The sequence below is a fragment of the Rhinolophus ferrumequinum genome, chromosome 24 (genome assembly GCF_004115265.2).
Source record: "Rhinolophus ferrumequinum isolate MPI-CBG mRhiFer1 chromosome 24, mRhiFer1_v1.p, whole genome shotgun sequence".
In the NCBI taxonomy this organism is placed as follows: domain Eukaryota; kingdom Metazoa; phylum Chordata; class Mammalia; order Chiroptera; family Rhinolophidae; genus Rhinolophus; species Rhinolophus ferrumequinum.
Window position 1 is genome coordinate 9,145,233 of NC_046307.1, and position 21,062 is coordinate 9,166,294.

The following is a 21,062-nucleotide window of genomic DNA, read 5'->3' on the forward strand; positions in this document are numbered from 1 at the left end:
CACAAATAGGGGACCTGGGGCACTGCAGACCATGCTCGCTGAAGCATCCTCCCACAGCAGGGAGACAAGGGCCTTATCCAATTTCCTGTAACACAATAGATCAGTGCTTCTTTCCTAGACAAGGCTGAACCGGGTCAACGCTATTTCTGAAGACCTCATTATTAGAATTCTATTTTGCTTAAAGTGATCTCACTGAGCTATTTTAGAATCAAAATCTGGCTAGGTGCCTGGCCTCCCTTTATGGCTTCACGTGGCTTTCAAAGGGGAGGGGGTAGTGCTGACTTTTGCTAAAATGGGTGAAAGGGTCCAAGCCAGCAACATCATCACTCAAAGTCCAGGTATCAGTCAATACAACGTGCCCGAAAGACAGGCCTTGAGCACATTCCTGTGGTAGACATTAACTTATTAAACCGACCCTGATTGCAAAAATAAACTTTGCCCCGTCTCACCTGGCAACCATGAGAGAGGCAGATTTCAGTCTATAAAAGGAAGTGGGAACTGTCCCTGGCTTTCACAGGCTCCAACATCCCGCCCCCACCCCCGTGTCACGATGTGGCACCTCAAACTCGTTGCACTGCTTGTGATCTGTCTGTTGCTGTTGGGCCAGGTGAGTAAACGATATATACGTGGACGTGTGGGGAGGGTGGTGGTGGTGGTGGGACCATAAGCAGAACCTGACAGGCAGCTTGTCCTGAGGAATAGTTCCTCCGCGCTCAGCCTACAGCATCCTGGGAATGATCGTTCTTCCGAGGAGTGCTGCAGGGTGTCTACTCTTCCATATCTGAGGTGAATCTGTCTTTGCCCTACAGGTAGATGGCTCTCCAATACCAGAGCTGAGTTCAGCAAAGAGAAGGCTGCGGAGAATGACCCCCTTTTGGAGAGGGGTTTCCCTCAGGCCCATTGGAGCCTCTTGCCGGGACGATTCTGAGTGTATCACCAGGCTATGCAGGTACTCCACAACCCCGGGAGCAAGGCTGAGCCAGAGGCCCGGGCATCCGGGTACAGGAGAGAGCAGTCTGCACACGCAGACTTTAGGAGTAAAACTAGGATGGAAGACTGAGTCTGGGAACTCCATGCAGGAGAATCCCTCAGGAGCTAAGAGCCAGGAACAGCCCCTCACAGGTACCATGAGTGGTACCTTTCCTTTCTTCAGTCTTCCCGAGACTGGACACATCAACCAGGGGAAGGAAACAGCAGGCTGGCTCTGGGCACTGCTACCTTTGTCCTAAAAACCACCTTTCCTTTTCCCTTAGAAAAAGACGCTGTTCCCTAAGTGTGGCCCAGGAGTGATGGACATACGAGGGAAAGAGGACAGCACTCTCCTACAATGCTCCGTTCTATGGAATATTGAGTAACTGCATTTTGGCTGGAGACACTTAAGTGAAGCAATCTTGTGTTTTTAAAATTTAAAGACAGATGTATGCTTTAATTTGGTCTCCGTTTCTTTTTAGAATGCTGATATTTAGATGAGCATAAACTTGTCAATTTAGAGTTTATTTTTCTACGTATACTATTAAATGTCTTAAATTGAAATTTTGGCAGTCTGTAATTCAAACCTTTGAGGAGAAGGATTCACTTTGTACACTACAGAAAAAAAACAGCATTACCTAATAATGAATGATGTGTTACTTTTCAATCTGTAAAGTTAACAGTGAGTAGTAACAAAAGTAGTGCGAGTTAACATTTCTTCAAGAAATAACACAACGGCAGGCTAAAGGTATGTTTAGTAACAGCTACATGACCAGACTTGGCAAGTTCATAAGCTGTGATCCTAGCCCTTCGCTCCCTGTAAAGAACTGTTCAGTGAGGTGCCAAAGATGGCCAATATGTATGTGTCACTCACTACTTGATGATGTGTCCAAGTTCGTCTATGACTGATCAGAAGGCAGGACTGGAAGAAAAATCTACTTTAATAAAATGATAAAAGCCCAAGCCACCAAGAACAGCAAAGAGGATTTGTATGAGGTTTCTGATGGAGCACAGTGAATTTTGATCTGTGCAAAGGGACCCGTGGCCAGCAAGTGCATAATTTCTGTAATCAGAAAATGAGACCTGCACTAGTGGGACCAGACTTTTAAAGAAGAGTAGCATTGGACTCTGAAACACAAAACAGAAATTACATGAAGAGGGCAGAGTAAGAGTTAAAGAAGTGTAAAGAGCACAGTGTTTATAAAGTTTAATACAGAAAATCTATTTGATATTTATTAAACTTAGTTTCTCCAGCTATGGTTTGGCATTATACAAAGCATCTTAATGACACAGTAGAGTTAAAAAGATCTTTACAAATTGAAATGTGATACCCTTGTCTCCAAATATTTTAATTGCCATAAATTTGTTTAAAAATACACATTAAACGCATGTTTGACACTCTAAACTTTCTATAATCTCAATACCACAAAATACATATAATATACTATACAGATGTGGAAAAATCTAGTTAGTATATAATACTTTGCTCACCATTAACAGCTTTATTATGTGAAATGCACATACTGACTTAGAAATCCTAGTTTTTGAGCCCCAAAGTACCTCTGAAATTTTAACGTATTGCAACAAATAAAAATCACAGTATATAATTGAAATTTTGGTTGAAAATGTCAGATGCCTAAATATTTTGGATAAAAGAAATGTAAAACAAAGATGTGGATCATGTACAAAACAAAGGCATCCAATCAGACACTAACAGTACCTCTCTGCAGAATCAACAAGGCTTTTATTAGCGGCATTACCTCCCCTCCAAAACCCTCCCCAAATAGCAAACTGTTTATTCACCAAATAATTTTAATTTCAAATAAAAGGATTTAAAATAAATATATAAGCATTTCCATCCTCCATATACAAAATTTCTTAAAACCATTCAAAACGGAGGCTAGATAGAAATTTTCATAACCGTGCTTACCAATGCCACAGCTAAAGGTGGTACCTTTTCAGGCATTGCCAATTGGGCCAGCTGTGTGGGTGAGCCCCGCCCTGTCCCGTCCCACCCCACCCCACCCCACCCCACCCCACCCCAGTACTGTTGAATACTCATGTCAATGATTTGCCAGGTGTGTGCGTGAAGTTGTAAAATGGGGACACTTCTTGAACAGCAACAACAAACTCAACAGTATGGATAATCATGGCATTGACTTGAAAGGCAGCATTTCCAAATAGTTTTCCAGAGAGGAGCACACCAGGTAGAAAATTCCAATGGTTAAAAGCTGAAAAGAAACCCCATGTAGAAGCTGGAAGAGGTCAAAACTGAGTGTTACTAGAATTTCTGGGTGGGAGTTTTTTTTTCCATGCTCATTTAGGGAGCTTTTTTGTTTCTTTTTAAGAATGGCAATTTATGCTTAGCTGAGCAATGGTGGCAAGGGAAGGTCAATGCTGACATTCCCCAAAGTCAACTTCATTACATGACAATCACTTAGGCTGCTATTTTAGGATGCTTAATGAGCTATATGACTGAGTTTAAACTCAACTCACAGATGCCATATTCTGTGGCCAGATTCTATTGAAAAGAAGAGACTTAAGTATTCTTTCCATCCCTCTTTCTGGAGGCAGTTCTAATTAACCATAGGGTTCAATGGAATAGAATCAGCATCCACTTTATCAACTAGTAATAACTTACTTCCTGTCACTTGCCAGCGTGGTTCTAGGGTCGAGGGGTCTAAATTCAATTTCCCTTTAGTAAGTATGTGAAAGGTATACTCACAAACATGACCATTTTGGACTCTTGTCACTATATATTCCAAGTTATTCCATATTTACCTCTTCTATTTATCTTACTGAATAGCAACCTTAAATCTGCAGTATTTTTTATTATTGGAAAAAAGTCTGCCTCTCCAACACACTGATGCATGAAATTGAAATGGTATCTGTGTTCCACTTAATTAGGGAAAATGAGTTATAGGAGTCTATATGGATCTAAAATGCTTTCCCAACTTTCTTACGCTTTTTTAGAAAAATCATCACAATCTCCCTAAAACAATGGTTCCCAGTAGATGTTTCTGGGACCCAGACACAAACTCCTATAATTCAAAATACAGAGTGAGGCCATTTTGTTCAATAAGCAACTGGAAAATTAAAATCCTTCCCACCCTGTAAGAGTCCTGTTATACTACAGAAGGGCTCAAATATATTTTAAAAGTTAATTTACTACAAATCATAGTAATTAAGCTTTAACGATCTAAAAGGAATACACATTGCACCCTTGAACATTAATATTCAAGGTGTCAACAAGAAAGTGTCTTAGATCAATTTAATAAATAATGTGGAAATAGTTGCACTAAGCTAAAATACTACACACACACATTTGGACAAACTAATTTCATGTTTTCATACATACATACATACATACATACATATATATATAAAGTGTGTATGTGTACGTAATTTTAAAATCCAAAGTCGCATACCCTCACACCTGGAAGAGTGCACGGCGTGCTCTCCTCTGCACGACGACGAGGCATTGCAGACTGGGGCGGCCACTGGCAGGCTGCTCTGAAACTCCAGAGAGCTGGCGGCCGCCAGGGCCCGGACTTTCATTTAGAATAAGGTGCCTTTTGTAGGCACTTGCTTCAAAATGCAAGCTCATTCACTAAAGGAAATTTCCCAAAGTGTCTGCCACTGAACACAAAATGATGCTGTCTGATCTAGCTGATTAAACCTTTCTTTAATGAAAAGAAGGAAACAATTAAAAACGACGACGACAACAGCAAATCTAATAAAGCCACGAGTGTGTCATTCAAAGTGCAGCCCCATGCCTCAGTGCGAGCGCCCCAGAGCACAGGCATGTGTGGGCACGTGCACACATGACTCTAGATTGCTTCTACATTGGAGAATTCAATTAGTGGTGGGCAACCTTCTCCACTCTTCAGCAACTACAGCTGTAAATTTAATTGAAGTACTCATTCTTAGAAGGTCAGTTCTTGGCTACTTGCCCGGAGAAAGGTGGCACGGAGGCAAGAAATGGGCCGAACGCTCCCCCGCCAGACTGGGCCTGGGCGGGACTGCAGAAGCTTGAAATCACCCCGAGGAAGCGCTCCCCACAGCCCAGCCCAGGCTGGGCAAGACTACCATGTAACAACTTCATCCACTGCAATCGCAATCTGTCCGTGGGTTGCCTGTAAAGAGTCCAATGGTGCAGGCTGCTGCCTCCTGGTATACAAGTGTGGTTTTACAGAGCAGTCAACAGAGTAAGTTTCTAAATAGTTGCTATTTCTATAATTAACTACGTATTAAGTACAAGTTTCAGACTAAGTTATGTTTTTAGCCACTTGTCAAATTCAGTTTTAAATGGTTAGAGAACACCGAAGTTACCTATTGAGGAAGGAGGAATGGTCACCTGTCTAGGAGTCCAAAGTATGTGCTGGAGCAGATGAAGACACAGACAGAACTCTGGAGGAGAAGGCCTCGGAGGAGAGGGAGTGGTGTTTCCAGACTATTACATTGAAAATTCAATTATTTAGGATAGGATATTGATCCACTGCCCATTACCACATGGTGGGCAAAACCCTCCACAGTGAAAAGCTTGCAAAATTCATTCTCCAGGACTTGACACAGTATCTTAGAGCAGCACCCTAAAACACGCAGGAAGCTCTGCTTTAACACAGTATCAGTGTAAGCCCAGAGGCGCTCCTGCTGCCTTTTAGGACACACGAGACACCAGATCACACCGGAACTCAGAGGTGCCCAGAAGCCGCTGCTGCTCAACGTCTAAAATCTCAGAGGGTACTTCCCCATTTCTAAAGCCATCACTGCAAGGGAAGGAATCAGAGCCAGAGGAGTCAGAGAAGGCCAGGACATGTGGCTACTGGGTCAACAGTGGCAAGTTTCTTACTGAATAACTACCATGGTCACTGAGAAGTTGTCCTCATAAGGAAAACTGTTCCTAAAACACATGAAAATTAAGTTAGAAGATATCAGAGGTAATTTCTCCACGAGAAAAACTTTAAATTCAACACAATGTGTAGATTTCAATCTTCAATGATATGCAAAAACAACTTGAGGTACAAAACAGTTAAGAAGCTCTAGAAATAGGCCACAGGACAATGAAAGTTCACTAGTTTCAGAAATAAGTGTAAAAGAGACACAACACCGAGGATGCACTGCACCACGGGGCTTGGAGACTTTCTATCCCTTCTTTCCCATTTCAAGCCTTTGCAATCATCTATAAATAGCAGGACAATCCCTTTTTCTGATTGGATGGATTCATTTTTTTGGAATGGGGAGAAGGACAAACTACGTTTTGAAGCAGCATTACCCAATAGGTTAGACTAAGTCATGTACCAAAGCATTAGCTTTTCTGAAAGGATGCTTCTTTATGTGACCTTAAAGGAAGATTTAAAAGGGAAGGATTTAACATCGCTGCCGAAGACCAACAGTATGGGCAATCTGGTCCTAGTGTAAAACTTCATCTGTAAACAGTCCATAGAGTCTTCATTTAAAGGTAAGATTTAAGGCACACCAGACATGATAGGGGCACTAAAAACAAAGGATAGAGGGAATATTTCTCACCTCCGACTCCTATATGCACCTTACAGGGAAAGGTACTTGGGACATACAACTCTTACAGAGCTGGCTTCTTAAGCTCTACCCCTACTCCCCACCCCTTCCCAAGAAAGCCCACATTGAACCTAGTTAGGTACTTTTCTAGTGTGAATTTTCTGATCCCATCAGAAAGATACATCACTGATGAAGGCCTTCATAATACAGAGGGAGTAATTACAAAACAGGTTTAAAAGGAGAAATTCATCATCTCTACATCAGGCATTAGAACTCTAAGTTATAAAGCAAAAGCACACACACCAAAGCTCCAGCCCGTTCCTACATCCATCACTGCATGTATCAGAGCATCACAATCTAATGTGGAAAAAATTTTTTGAAATAAGAATTCTAAAGAGAGAGTTTACCCTTCAAACATCATCAATGAAAGAGATATAGGCAGCAACCCTCAGGAGTTGGATCATCTTTGTTCAATAGTAACTTGCTCTGTTTCAATGAAGTGTCAAATAATCAGCAACAAAAAAGAACACATGGTTTTAATAAAATCCATAAAGTTCAAGATTGTCCTTTTATGATACCCTTCACGTGCTATGCTTCTCCTAGAAAGTCTGCCTGCCCTCTTTTGTAATGCATTAAATGCAAGTTATAGTCACCTTGTGATTGTTATAGTGTTATTAACACACATTCACAGTTCTTGAAATAATGCATACCAAATCAGACACATTTCATTTTACATCCACATAGAATGCTATCTTCTCCTATTTGATTTTTCATACGTAGAAGAATATCCTTAATACTAAGTATAATTTCTGCATTAATAAAATTGTAGTTAAGATTTGAAATATTATCAGGTAGTAGGTGTTGAAAGAACATGTCCATATTTTAGATGAACCAACTCTTACTCTTAGAAGAGCTACCACAAAAAGACATTAGGTAACAAAGCTCCCGAAATATATAAATAAAAATGCCTACTTTATGCTAAATACTTAACAGGATAAATTTATAGGCAGAAATAACTGTTTTAAACTAGCCCCAATCTGGGAACTTAAAAAATTAAAATAAATAGAATTTCAGTTGATTAGTTATGAATTGCAACTGGAATTTCAATTATTACACATCACTGAAACCATCTTATCAATGTGCTGCAGATTTAAAAGCATTTAAATAATTTTTCATATTGGGAATATTGAAGGATCAACTGACACGATGGCTTTGGGGTATACAAAACAATAAAACATGAACCAGGGAGGAGAAAACCATTCCTCGTTCTTAGTGTCGACTAGGTGGCGTGTTATGGCAGTTTTCCTTCGCGATGTAACACAGTGTTGTGGAGAAAATCAGAGGCAACGAGAATGTGTTCAGTTCACGATATCAACTTGGCATCCTGGCGAAGCCAGTGCAGTCCCTGCCGGGTGTAACGAACTAGGTCTGTCATGATGCTTGCGTTAAAGATGAGAGGGCCCATTACTTTATCCAGTTCAGCAAAGAATTCTAGAAAACCAAAAACACTCATTAAATGATGTACACTCTTTGAATCACTGCTTTAAAATGTTTAGTCCATACTGAAATAGAATTCATATGAAGTCAAAAAGTACTCCCTCCTACACTAAAATAACTGTCCATGTCTTAGAACAAACCAGAGTCTCTCCAGTTATATTTTTCCCTAAGTCACAAAACATTTTAAATGAACTGTGTAGTCAGGAATTAAAATGTTTTACATGTAAGCCAAATTCCACTGCCGGGAATTGTACATTGTTAGTATGCAATAAACATTAGTAAAATGGAGACCTAGTGTCACAATGTACTATTATTTAAAACATTCTCTGTGTACTGTTTTTGTATAAGCAGCACATGGTACAAAAAAGGAGGATGGTCTTTGCATGTTTCCTTATTCTTATGAGTCCCTGTGAAGTTCAACAGGTATGACAGGCTGTATCCAACCTTTCTGCTACAACCCTATGCCATGCAACACTGATAAATTAAATCCCATGTTTTAGACAGCAGTTTAAAAATGTCAAGGATGGAAATGAAAGGATTTTTTCCTATATGAATAAATACAGGCTGATGTATGTGAGGCCAGGTGTAGAGAGGAGGGGACAAAAGTATCCTAACATTTGATCCCAATGCAATTTTGGGAGAAGATAGAGGGATGTAGGACTCAGACAGTAAAGAGAGTTGATACCTGTGCACAGAAAAAGGGGTCATTCTCATGATGAAGATCTCAGCCTACTTAAACTCAGGCAAGAAAGAATCAAACAGTTGAGGAACAAAGGATCTTCTTTATAGAATTCAGCTAATTTATGCAGAAGAAATATCAGAACAGCAAATTCCTGATGCATTTTCTATTTCCTAATGGAATAATAAATGTAGGTAATGATCGTCAACGGATGCCAGAAGCGTAAGTTAAAGTTCAGTAGGGAATCTTACATCAAACTGAGTCAGGCTGACATCACCTAAATGAATCAATGGTCAGATCTTGATATCTCTAAGAACGGGACACCCGTGACATGCCTCCCACTGTGCTGTAACAGGAAATCTGGAGCATCGACTATGAAACACTCTTATCTAAAATAATAAACTGGAATCTAATCAAGCCTCAAGATATAACTATCACTATGAAGAAAATAAAAGGGACAGAAAAGCAAGCTCAATGATGCCATGAGAAAGTAATCAGTCAAATCCAAGATATGATACATTCTATGGCCTATTTTGTCCCTGACATCAATGATAAAGCAAGGAGGGGAGATACTTAAGAGACTGATCAATGACTGTTGGATCATGCCTAAAACAAATCCAACTGTTAAAAAATGGCATATTTGAGATAACAGGGAAACGTGACGGTAGACTAGACATAAGATGCCATACAGGAGGTACTATTAATTTTGGTGGCTGTGGTAAAGGCAAAGTGGAGATGTTATTGTAAAGTCCGCCTCACTTAAAGACGCACACCAAAGCATTCAGGTGCAGTGTCATGGTATTTGGTATTTGCTTTAACATAGTCCAGGGGAAAAGAGTGAGGGTAAGGGAAGGTAACATAATTGGCAAAATGTTGTGTTGTTGCAGCTGAAGCTGAGTAGCTGAGTGAAAGGAACATGGCTTCACTGTATCATTCTCTTTCCTTTAGTCAGTGTTTGAAAATTACAAAACGTCAAAAAAGAAAAGCAAAAAAGAGGGTAGAAAACTGGCATTAGGGAGAATAATGGAAAGTAAAGTAGGGGTGACTGCAGAATTTCAGATTTGTTAACCTTTCCTGAGCAGTACTGACAATATTTAAAATTTTAGGAACAATTAGGTTTTGTTTTTGTTTGTTTTTTTTAAAGATTTTATTGGGGAATACTGGGGAGCAGTGTGTTTTTCCAGGGCCTATCAACTCCAAGTCAAGTCGATGTCGTTCAGTCTAGTTGTGGAGGGCACAGATCAGCTCCAAGTCCAGTCGCCATGTTTTTTCAGTCTTAGTTGCAGGGGGTGCAGCCCACCATCCCATGCGGGAATTGAACCGGCAACCTTGTTAAGAGCTCTCTCTAATCAACTGAGCCATCCAGGCACCCCAGAACAATTAGGTTTTAAAAAACACAACTTTATGTTAAATGTTGGGGTTTCCCTTCTACCTTTCTGTCACTATTACCCCTCTTTATATATAGAACTCTTTCATTTTCATCTGATTATCTGTTCACACTATAAATATTTAAATGTACTCTGTGACAAAAGGACACTTGCTTGACTGGCTACTGTAGTGTTTCTCTACAAAGGATCTACCCAAATAGATGCTACACACATATGTGCTAATAACATCTACTAAAATAACACGGTGTTTATATCGTGACTTTCCCCAAGGTGTTTAAATATGTTATAATTCTCATTGTTCTTAATGTGGGAGATAATAAACTTAAAGTGCAAAGCCTCAAATGATCTAATATTAAAGAATACTACAAATCTATTCACTTTGTAGTTCTCTTTTATCACATCAAGTTTCTTCCAATATACCTAAAAATCCAGTATGAATATGCTTTCTTACATATTAAACATCTCGTGTATGAGATGTCTATGCAATCCTATGCCTATAGCCAATTTTGCTGTTACTCATCCTAGAGTAGAACATGTATTTTATTACTTTCATAGTATGGGCTGTGTTGAATGTGCCAGAACAAAAACGATTTTTAGTTTAGTTTGTGTCACCAGTATAGTGAAAGGTATTTTTTGACCAAATACAGTACATTCAACATGACTGCTAAGCAATGGCGATCAGCAAACTGATTATCGTTAACTCTAGACTAGATACTAAACTAAAATTTAGACCAGACACTTACTAAACTAGATCATAAAAGTTCCCTTTAACAATTCCATCCCTCACAGTTTCTCCAGAGACCTTCCTACCTTTTTGCTCTTTGGAAAGCTGTTCAGCTTGGTCCCAAATTTCTGTGGCATAGAGGAAGTTGGATGTGACCTGGACATAGCTGGCTGCCATGTGGTGGATCCTGTGTGGAATGGTCACTGAAGAACCACTTGCTGAAGCACTACTGGCCCCAGAAGAGTAACTTCCTGAATTGCCTGGAGACAGCTTTGGAGAAACAGGGGAAGGCATCCCAACAGCTTTGCTACACACAGAAAAAACAGGCAGCTTATTCATGTGGACATGGTGAACATGATGCCATCTATGTACTACGCCTGGGCTCTCCCTACATGAAAGCTTTTACAATTTAAAGATACTTTTAAACTAGAAGGGTTCCCAGAGAAGAACAATTTCTTCCAAATAAGTACTTAACTCACTAAAGACCACTGTGCATTATCATCTTATTTAGACTCTTTGTTTTAATGAATGGCAACAGAACCAGAGATGGGAAAAAACTGAGAAAGTCAAACACATGTCAATAATTGAAAGGTTAGATCGCCTCACTCCCAGCTCAACATACTTTCCATCTATTACGGCATATATTTAGGTACTTTTCTAATTGTTTTATGGCAAGTTGGGTGGAATCAACAATTTAACACACAAAAATTGTAGTAATAGATGGGAACATATTAGTCTGAATTTCTAGTATTTCCCTAGTTTAATCAAGTTATTCAGAGCTGACAAAGAGGTACAACTTTCTCAATCAACTGCAATCACCTCTAGCTTCTGTCAATTAAATATTTCTTAGAAAACACATGTCAAAGCTGGCTGGGTTCATTTTAGCAGTACTAAGATTTGTGGAAATGCCCAAGACCTTAAAAAAAAAAAAAAGGAAACTCAAACAAAAGTTAGGGGGAAAAAAGTATTTGTTAGAATATTTTTTATCTACACTTTAGCACTATAAATTTGGTTAAGAAAATATGTATGGGCAAAGACAAAATATCAATTAACATAAACATAATAATTGAGCAGATAAATTTACCAACAAAAGAAAGGTTTCATGGTGTTTTTCCTTTTTTTGGTGGAAGGTAGGATAGAAGTGATGTGGAGACGGAGGAGAAACCACAATCATGCCACTATTATTAAAGTCTGGCAGTATCAAAATCTGAGTAAAGATAAGGTCACTGTGATAAAAACCCAAGTAGCTACAGAAATCAAACTGTGAGAAGAGTTAAGATCCTATAAAGAAACTAATATTTCTGCAGGTGAAATGTCCCCTCTCTAATCTTTCTAAGATTATGTTCAATTATCCCTATTTCAGTTTATAAAAAAGAAAAAAACGATAATTTAAAAATACTTTATTACAGATGGTTTTAATTATTTTAAAAGTTGCCATCTTTCCATTTTTGAAAATTGGATCGTACCCTTCCACTTTTACATGAAAACAAACTTGTCACAAATAATATTTTATAGAATAAAATTGACCTACCTTCCCAAGCCAGGTGATGGTGCTTGAGAATTATTATAAGAATTCTGTGGAGAAAATAAAATGTACTTAATAAAAATAAAAAAACACTATTTATGAAGTACTAAATATGTTCAAAAGCATTGGACCAGAACTGATCTTAAGAGGCTTTATAAAAAAAAAACACAAATTGCGTGTGTGCGTGCATGCGTGTCTGTGTGTGTGCATTTGTGTGTGTGTAAATGTGCAGAAAGAAGTTACAGGTGAGAGCTGGGGCGTTCTGGAAGATTAAGGGAGACACAAAGAACGAGTAACACTCAGACCGATAAAGAGTTGGGGAGAGGGCACAGAGAGGTGAATCATACTCTACAAAGGCTGCAGAAAAGAGAATGTATGTGACCCATAAAGTTTTCTTCAAGCAGAGGTTTAGATTAGGAACAAGAGAGAGACCTTGAGGGCCTTGCAAGTCTGGGTAAGAAGCTTGGACTTGACCCTGAAGCAATGGTAAGCTTCTGAAGGGTTCCAAGTCATAATTAGGGCAGGATTTTAAGATTTATGTGTTGCTGTATGAAAAAAATATAGACATTTTAGAAAACTAAGATAAGTCTAAGGAAAGCTGGTAGTGAAAACAAAAGACCACTGTAAATGTATAAATTAGGTTTCATGATAAAAATAGCCTACATCTAGTGAAATGTTATTAAGAGCTACTGAATATGGCTACATAGGTTCTACAATCAAATATATGTGCATTTAAAAACTAATCAAGAAACCTCAAACTTATTTGAAAGTTCCCAAACAGTAGCTCCCCACTTGCCGTGGCAGGTAAAACATGAGGGCACTTTTGGGGTGGGGATAGGAGACTTTACAAATTTTGTCTCCTAGGAAAGGGGCCTCCCCTCGGGCGCACTTACCTTCAGGTGCTCCGTCAGTGTCTTGGAGTACTTCAGAGCATTTTCCTTCTTCAGTTTGAATAGCCTCAGGTACAGCAAAGACTCGCACCGTAGGCTAGTCGATGGAAAAGGGCAGCTTGTTTACAGGACAGCACACCCTGGCCTCACCTGCACAGACAGCTTTTGCATTGTGTAAGAGCACAGCACTGGCTCCTGGTGGCTCCTGGGAGCGGACCCAGGCAGAAGGCCAGGCAAAACCAAAAGCTGTGTTCTTATCATGGTACACATCCCACGGAAGGGAAGAAAGGGGAAGAGACCTAGGACTAGCCTATTCGGTGACATTCAAAAATTAAAACCTCATCCCCAGGACCCAACAGCTCATTGTAACATATGCATTTAAAAAAAAAAAATAGCTGAGGGGCAGACTCTCTATATCAAATTGTAAATAAAATTAAACAACAGAAAGTAGAAAACTCGACTATGACTATTACGACTTTGATGAAACATATACAAACCTTAACATGGCTTACAAAGGCCCTGCGTGAGCATCACTGCCTACCTCTCCCGTCACTTTCACTTCTCACTGCTCTTTTAGCTCCTCTAGTTTCCAGTTTCTTTCCGCTATCCAGCCGTTGTACATGTTCCCTCCACCTAAGGACTAGGTCTCCCTATGCTCTCCTCTTATCGTTACATACACTTTTCTTTCAAAGTACTAAATTCATTTACTTGTGTGATCATCTGATTAATTTCTGTCTTGTCACACTAGATGCTGTGACAAATAGGACTGTGTCAGTTTTACCCACAGCTGTACTCCTAGCTATTAAACACAGTGCCAGGTAAATACCTACAACAAATGAACTGATACATCTTCCTGGAATACAAGTAAAGAAGCCACATTCTTTATTTTGAGCAAGCTAAACGTTTGCTCCCCAAGAAAAGATATAGAGAGAGGATACCAAAAGAAGAGCCTGGAAAAGTGACAATGGAGAGTTCTAATATCAGCCCCACTCTACACCAAGGCTTTTGTCAAGAGGGTGACAGATCAGAGACTGATAACTATTAACATCTTTCAGTAGGAGTTTTGAGTTATTTTCTACTCAATGGTTATGGAATGTTGATTCAAGGGTAACTTTCAGAAGAGCACAAACAACACAATTTATTATGGAACTGCCTGTCATCTAGCAGAGGCTGGAGCACACGACACTTACCAAAGTACTGTGAGTCTTTTATCTGCTGCTGTAGCATCTGGTGCTAAGTAATTCTTTAGCTTCATAGTGTATCTGTGAGTTAAAATAACAAATGATACAAAGTATTTCACCTTGATCTTATGACTTTTTTAGTCCTCAAAACATTAGAATGAAACTTACATAAAGGCAGAATTGCCCACTTAAGTATCTAGTTCTCCTTATCCAAGGGCAATAAAGGATTAAGCATCATCTTTAACTTTATTGTATACAGTCATGACAGTTATGACAGGTGTTGTTAGGCGACTTTGTCACTGTGCAAACATCAGAGCGCACTCATGCAAACTTAGATGGCACAGCCCACCACACAGCTAGGCTATACGGCAGAGCCTACTGCTCCTAGGCCACAAGCCTGCACAGCGTGTTACGGCACAAAACAACACGAGATTAAATCAAGCACAAGAGAAAACGATGCAATCAAGAGACACAGTAAACAGGAGAGGTATGAGGTTACTGCCAGCATAACGGGGCATACTCTTTTACAGCCAACTTTTTTTAGTAAGTAGAAAGAATACACTCTAAAAACAATAAAAAATATATAGTAAAGACATAAACCAGTAACGTAGTTGTTTTCATAATTATCAAGTAGTATGTTCCGTACATAACCGTACGTGCTATACGTTTCTATGGCGGGCAGTGCAGTGGGTTTGTCTACAGCAGCATTGCTACAAACGCGTCAGGCATTGTACCATGACATTACCATGGATCTGACGACACTAGGAGACAGGAATTTTTCAGTTCAATTATAATCTTATGGGAGCGTTGTCGTATGTGCAGAATGTCACTGACTGCACGTCGTTCATCAGTGCATGACTATATAGTTATGCCAACCCCTTCCAAGATACACCAGAGAATAATATTGCCAATAATGTGGCAAGTTTTCCCACTTACTTGATGAGATCCACCGTCTCTGAATACATAAGAAATGGGGATTTGGATTCCTGAGCATTTTTCTCTAATGCATTCCCACATTCGATGAAAGACACCACGGCATCGAGATAGTACACAGCCTTCTCAAACCTGTCAGACTGAAGAAAGGAGAAAAAAGGGAATGTGAGCTGCACTGATGTCCCACGGGAACAAGCAACAAATGAAAATTTAGTTAATTTGATTAAATACATAAATGTGAAGAGAATATTTACATACCAAAGCATCTGCATTGTGCTTTAGCTTTTTTGCTTCTTGTAAATAATGGTCTGCTGAATAATTTCTGCAATGTAAATTTTTATTGTAAATAAAGTGGTAACTATTTTCACAAGATAATACTAATTCATTTTAGTCTCCAGCATCCCTCAGTTTTCATGTCCTCAAGTAAAGAAAATGAGCTATTTACTAAACATGCGATTCAGTTTTTTCTGATAAATGTTTATACTGGGCTAAGAGCATAAATCGTTTTGGCCAACTCATGGCAAATTTTCTACTTAGGAAAATAGAAATCAAGCTCCCTAGTATTAAATACTAACTTACCCAAGTTGTTTGAAAGATTTCGAGTAAATAAAATGTAAGTGTAGGAGAAATAATTTATCAAAATAGAGGAAAAATCCAACATTGCTCTTACGGATTTCAGAAAGCCCCCCTTATTTTAAACAGTGATACCAGCAGCAGTAAGGTTCTACTGGAAGCAAATCATTCACAGCCCCCATGAGAGTCATGGAGTTAAGTTAAAGGAACAATACTTAGGATAATACTTAGGGCGCCTTTCAAATTAAGTTCTCAATATTCTGTAGATCACAACACAAGTATAAATTCTTCTAGTCACTGGTTGAAATTAAAATGAATTTCTTATATGCTGACTGGAACGATTTTTTGAATGCATAAAAAAATCTTATTTATCTCACCTGTCGTCAAAGACAAGCTTTGTTCTCCGAGGCTTAGAAGCATCAGGAGTTGGTGTAGATGGAGGACAGTTAGAGGAACTATTTGAAGCCTTTTCCTGACCGAAAAAATATATAAACTATGTTAAAATTGTGAAGCGATAAAAGTTAAACTAAAAGTTATTTCCTGACCCACTGGTAAAAAGAAAACAAAACTCACTGACTTGCGTAATTAATTTCCTTGTTATAAAAATTTTAAATTTCAGAATGTAAACATCGTTTTTCACAGAATGAATCCATTTTATCAACCAAAACTATTCATTCTAATAATAGGGGTCTACTATGTGCCAGGCGCTGACCTGGGCACTTGTTAAAACACAAGGAGGACCCCAAACCTCGTATCAAAACACCAGTACTACTTAAGACAAAATTTACTGGTAATTACTGGTCAATGAAAATAGTAATAATAATATCTAACATTTACTATGTGCTTACCACTTACCAGGCACTAAGTTAACTAAGTACTTAGTACAATCGTTAATCCTTCAACAACCCTATGAAATATGTACTGCTATTAGGATAGAATAAAAAGCAGTCTCAACAAGGTTTAGCAACTTGCCCAAGTTCAAACAGCTTTTAAGTCGCACTCAGGAATTTGGGTTTTAAGTCCAGATCTATCAGATTTCAAAAGCCTAGCCACTTTCTTAAAGTTTATTCTGCCTTTTATTAACATAGCCCTTTCATGCCAGGGCTATGATTCTGTCTTCACAACTGCTTCTCCATCCAGCCCTAACTGTAATAAAATGAATATACTTTTTTCCATAATAAAACATCATAAATAAGTAGAATGTATCCTACAAATGCATGAATGTTTCAACATTACAAAACCCAAAATATATCATTTTACTACTTGTGCTTGAAGTCTATTTAAAAGGAACTATGTAGCCATTTTCTTTCTTTTTTTTAATAATAAGGGCTTTTCAGTTCCACTCATAAAAGCTTACTTCAAGGAATGAAAATGAAAGTCCTGAGATTTGACAAAATACTAAGCTCTTTATGGTAAAGTTTGCATGTTTATGAAATAGCTGCCTGAATTTTATGTTGCAATGTAACATTACTAGAACAGCTTTTAGATATACAGTGCCTAAGTTTAGATTTAGTGGAGGAAGACTAAAGTATCTTAAAATAAAAAAAATTTCCCGATATTTCAGTACTTTTCTTATATAAAAATTATGTGTACGATGTATAAAATCACTATATGTGTGGTGATGGATATTAACTAGACTTATTGTGGTGATCATTTCACAAAATATACATATATCAAGTCATTATGTTGTACACCTGAAATGAATATGTTCTATATTATGAATATCTCAATTTAAAGAATGGCTGAACTACAAGAAGATATAGGCAACTCCTGTATATCTGTGGAAATAACATGAGAGTGAAACATACTTCTCTCAGTGAACAGGACAAACTGACAAATAATCAGTCAGCATACAGGTTTGAAAACACAATCTAATTGCATCATACAGATCCCTGTCCACAAGATATATAGAGTACACATTCTTCTCAAGTAAATACAGAACATTACAAAAATATACCATATACTGTACTCTCATAAAGCAAATCTTTAAAAAAATTTTAAAAGATTGTTACCATGCAGACCAGTCTCCAGCCCCAATATAATTAAGGTAGAAGCACTAACCAAAAGGTAACAAGAAAATCTCCCTGTTTGGAAACTGAATAATACACTTTTAAATAGCTCTTTGTTCAAAGATGAAATCACGATGGAAATTAGAAAACCTTTTAATCTGCATTATAAAAATATTATACACCAAATTTGTGCAATGGAGCTAAAGCAGTATTTAGAGGGAAATATATAATCTTAACTGTTTCTATTGGAGAAAGCAAAAAACTTAAATTTGAAGTATCCATCTTTAAAAATTAGTAAACAGAACAGCAGAACGAAAAGAATAAGAAAGGGAATTATAAAGAGTATAAATTACTGAAATAGAAAACAAACTACAGAGAATCAACAAAAAACAAAGGCTGTTTTTTGAAAAGACAAGTAAAAATGATAAGCTTCTGATGAGACTGATCAAGGAAAAGAGATGGCACACAAAGCTAATATTAAGAACAAAAGAGGAACATAAGTAGAGATATTACAGATATTAAAAGCATAGTAAGACAACATAATGAACAACTTTATGCCATTTTCAAAACTTTGACAATATAAGCAAATATCTAGAAATACAAAATAAAATAAAAAATTATGTGTAATTTTGGTTTTCCATATTATCTCATTTTTCTTTAGTTGATGTAAGAAAGCCTATTTTTCAACTAAATTATAAATTTTTCTTTAATAAATCCATATATAATTGTTTAAATAGGAAACTGCCAAGACTAATAGTAATAATTTTAACAACTGTTAAGTGCCAAAAGATCTTGAAATCAAAGTGGTCAGGGCCTCTATTTTATAATTTGTCGATAACAACAGTACCAAATAACTACATTTGATCCAACAAATATTTCCTGATTACCCAATAAAGTAAATACTGGATAAAACACAAGGCAAGTAAGATACAAATCCCTGCTTTTAAGAAGCTGACAAGCCAATAAGGAAGAGACATAGGCAGTGAGTCTTGCCTATGAGATAACAGAAGCCATATGAGCAGGTGAACTCATTCAATGAGTACTTTCCTTAAAAAAAAAAAAAAAAAAAGATAATAAGTTTCAAGAAATAAATATACAGGCCTCAGAATCCTACAGTTAAAGGATGGGAAACGGAGAGAACAGGTAGTAGAGAACTGGGATAGTGAAGGAAGCCAGTGGGACACTCAAGTCCCTTAAGGACACTAGGACTAACTCTCTAAACTACTAGAGAAGGGTGCCAAGCTGGAGAAAAAGCCTTCTGCATATCTCAATTTGAGACATTGTTCACAATTAAAGCTACCTCAATTTAAAAGATTTACTTCCCACAGTTAATAAGCATGACTGCCTTTAACAGTCTAATTTTTCAACTCCCAAACCTTTGCTTACTTAAATTGCAAATAATAATCCAATGAATTATATTCTTTAAAATCTAGGTATTTTCTTAATTTTATCAAGGAATTTGCTCCTGATCAGAACAGTTTAGAAAGCAGTGCAAATTACCTGATAAACAAATGGAGGGTGAGAGTACAGCCTTGAAAAAACTTTGATCCAATTCCCCATCCACAAACATTAAGAATATTCCCCTACATTATGAGCTCTAGGAAAGCTTTAGGAATAATTCCAGTGTTAGCTCAGCTAAAGAATTTTTTTTTCCTTCACAATTCAAAGCCAAATGGTTACTCTGTCACTTTATGTTAATATACCGTTATTTTGCTGGTTATAATGCACTCCCATGTATAATGCGCACCCACGTTTTTGGCCCAAACTTTCAGGGGGAAAAAATCTTTTGTTTTAGTTTTTTAATTCAAATTTTTACTTGTTTCTATTTAGGTACTTGTTTTTGTATCATAAAGGAATTTTAGCATTTATTTATTTTTGCACTTAACTCATAAGCATAAATAAAAGAATTAAAAACATGTATATAGGTATGGAATTAGTACTACCCACGAATAAATGTGCATCCTTGTTTTCCCCTCACAAATTTGGGCAAAAAAAAGTGCGCATTCTACATGGCAAAATACGGTACCTTGCTTGTAAAATCCAATTCTCAAAACTCCACAGCCAATTTCAAACCACAGACAAGCAACTGGAGCTATTTATAATTAGACCATAATCAACTGTTTTTCCATAACCAACTTTCCAATTATGGGTTTCTATCTTAATTACTATACATGTGGCCAGCTGACTTGCTGGTTTCATGGTCTCAGATCACTGCCTAAGTTTATTATCAAGATCATCACATTTTGAGAGTAAAATGCACAGGCCTATAAATTTAATGTTTACAAAATTTTCAAAGCACCGTGTCACTTTGGAGAAGTCACATGGCAATGAAACTGATTTTCAAAAGAATCAGGCCCCCAATGTCTTACCTTGACCTCCTTAGAGCTACTGGAAGTCTTCCCTTCAGTTTTCTTCTGCTTTGACGTGGAGGAACTGTTTTTGCTGCTCCCACTGTTCTCCTTGTTGCTGTTATTACTTGACTTTAAGGAAGAAGACTGACTAATAGTCCTCTTCCGAGAGCCATGCTCTGTTTTTTGATCTTTTGAAGGAACAGGCCCAGCAGGAGAAGGCAACAAATCCTTTTCTTTTGCTGCACTCTGCTTAGACGACCTGCCAAACCAAACAAATGCCCTCATTTCTCCACATAGTCATACAGGGGTGATGGATATTTCCACGTCTCTCTGTCTGCTTTCAAGACAAATTTGTTTTTCCCATTAGATTACTAGGACACATGATTTCTGTGGAACAGAACTGTACATTTCATGAGGGCAGGCATCTTGTTCCCACACCCGCCCCCTGCTCATGGTTTTATACCCAGTGCCTAAACCTTGGCTTGCCACATCCTAAGTATTCACTAAATACTGGCTGAATCAATGAACCAGAAGATGAATGGTAAAGGAAGATACTAACACTCATAACAGCAATTAGTCTCTTGCAAGTTACAAATAAGCTGTCATCTAGCCAGAAAGTGGCTAGAATTAAAGCCTTACTTTAATTCTTATCCTATACTCACCCCTACTCCACTAAAAAAAGAGCAGAGGAAGAAGTGACTGGATCTTAAATGCATTCTATCCCTATTAACTAAAAGCAAAAGCTCACACACACTATTTGGTATAAGTATGTATGTGACATATAGTTACTAAAAGGTATTTCTAAGAGCATTCCAACAGCAAATGA

The 21,062-nt window shown here is 37.9% G+C and overlaps 2 protein-coding genes across 4 annotated transcripts in view; one reads left to right on the forward strand and one right to left on the reverse strand.

The window, feature by feature from the left end:
* The first annotated feature begins 458 nt into the window (after positions 1–458).
* Positions 459–1,522, forward strand: LEAP2 (liver enriched antimicrobial peptide 2). Its single transcript, XM_033097068.1, has 3 exons — positions 459–607; positions 810–949; positions 1,254–1,522. The coding sequence occupies exons 1-3, from the start codon at positions 551–553 to the stop codon at positions 1,288–1,290; spliced, it is 234 nt and encodes a 77-aa protein (XP_032952959.1). The 5' UTR covers positions 459–550; the 3' UTR covers positions 1,291–1,522.
* Positions 1,523–3,280: 1,758 nt separating this feature from the next.
* The window catches only part of AFF4 (ALF transcription elongation factor 4), a 72,277-nt gene continuing 54,495 nt past the window's right edge, over positions 3,281–21,062 (reverse strand). For all 3 annotated transcript variants that reach the window (XM_033097072.1, XM_033097070.1, XM_033097071.1), the window contains 9 exons: positions 20,255–20,495; positions 16,254–16,348; positions 15,562–15,625; positions 15,307–15,443; positions 14,380–14,451; positions 13,193–13,286; positions 12,306–12,349; positions 10,861–11,081; positions 3,281–7,977 (listed from right to left, as the gene is read on the reverse strand). In XM_033097072.1, coding sequence (XP_032952963.1) covers positions 7,850–7,977; positions 10,861–11,081; positions 12,306–12,349; positions 13,193–13,286; positions 14,380–14,451; positions 15,307–15,443; positions 15,562–15,625; positions 16,254–16,348; positions 20,255–20,495 — 1,096 coding nt within the window. In that variant the 3' untranslated portion in view covers positions 3,281–7,849. The remainder of the gene's footprint in view (positions 7,978–10,860; positions 11,082–12,305; positions 12,350–13,192; positions 13,287–14,379; positions 14,452–15,306; positions 15,444–15,561; positions 15,626–16,253; positions 16,349–20,254; positions 20,496–21,062) is intronic.

Coding starts and splice junctions, on each gene's coding strand:
- LEAP2 (XM_033097068.1), top strand. CDS start 551: ATGTGGCACCTCAAACTCGTTGCACTGCTTGTGATCTGTCTGTTGCTG. Junction 608..809: donor GTCTGTTGCTGTTGGGCCAG/GTGAGTAAACGA, acceptor TTTGCCCTACAG/GTAGATGGCTCTCCAATACC. Junction 950..1,253: donor TGTATCACCAGGCTATGCAG/GTACTCCACAAC, acceptor CTTTTCCCTTAG/AAAAAGACGCTGTTCCCTAA.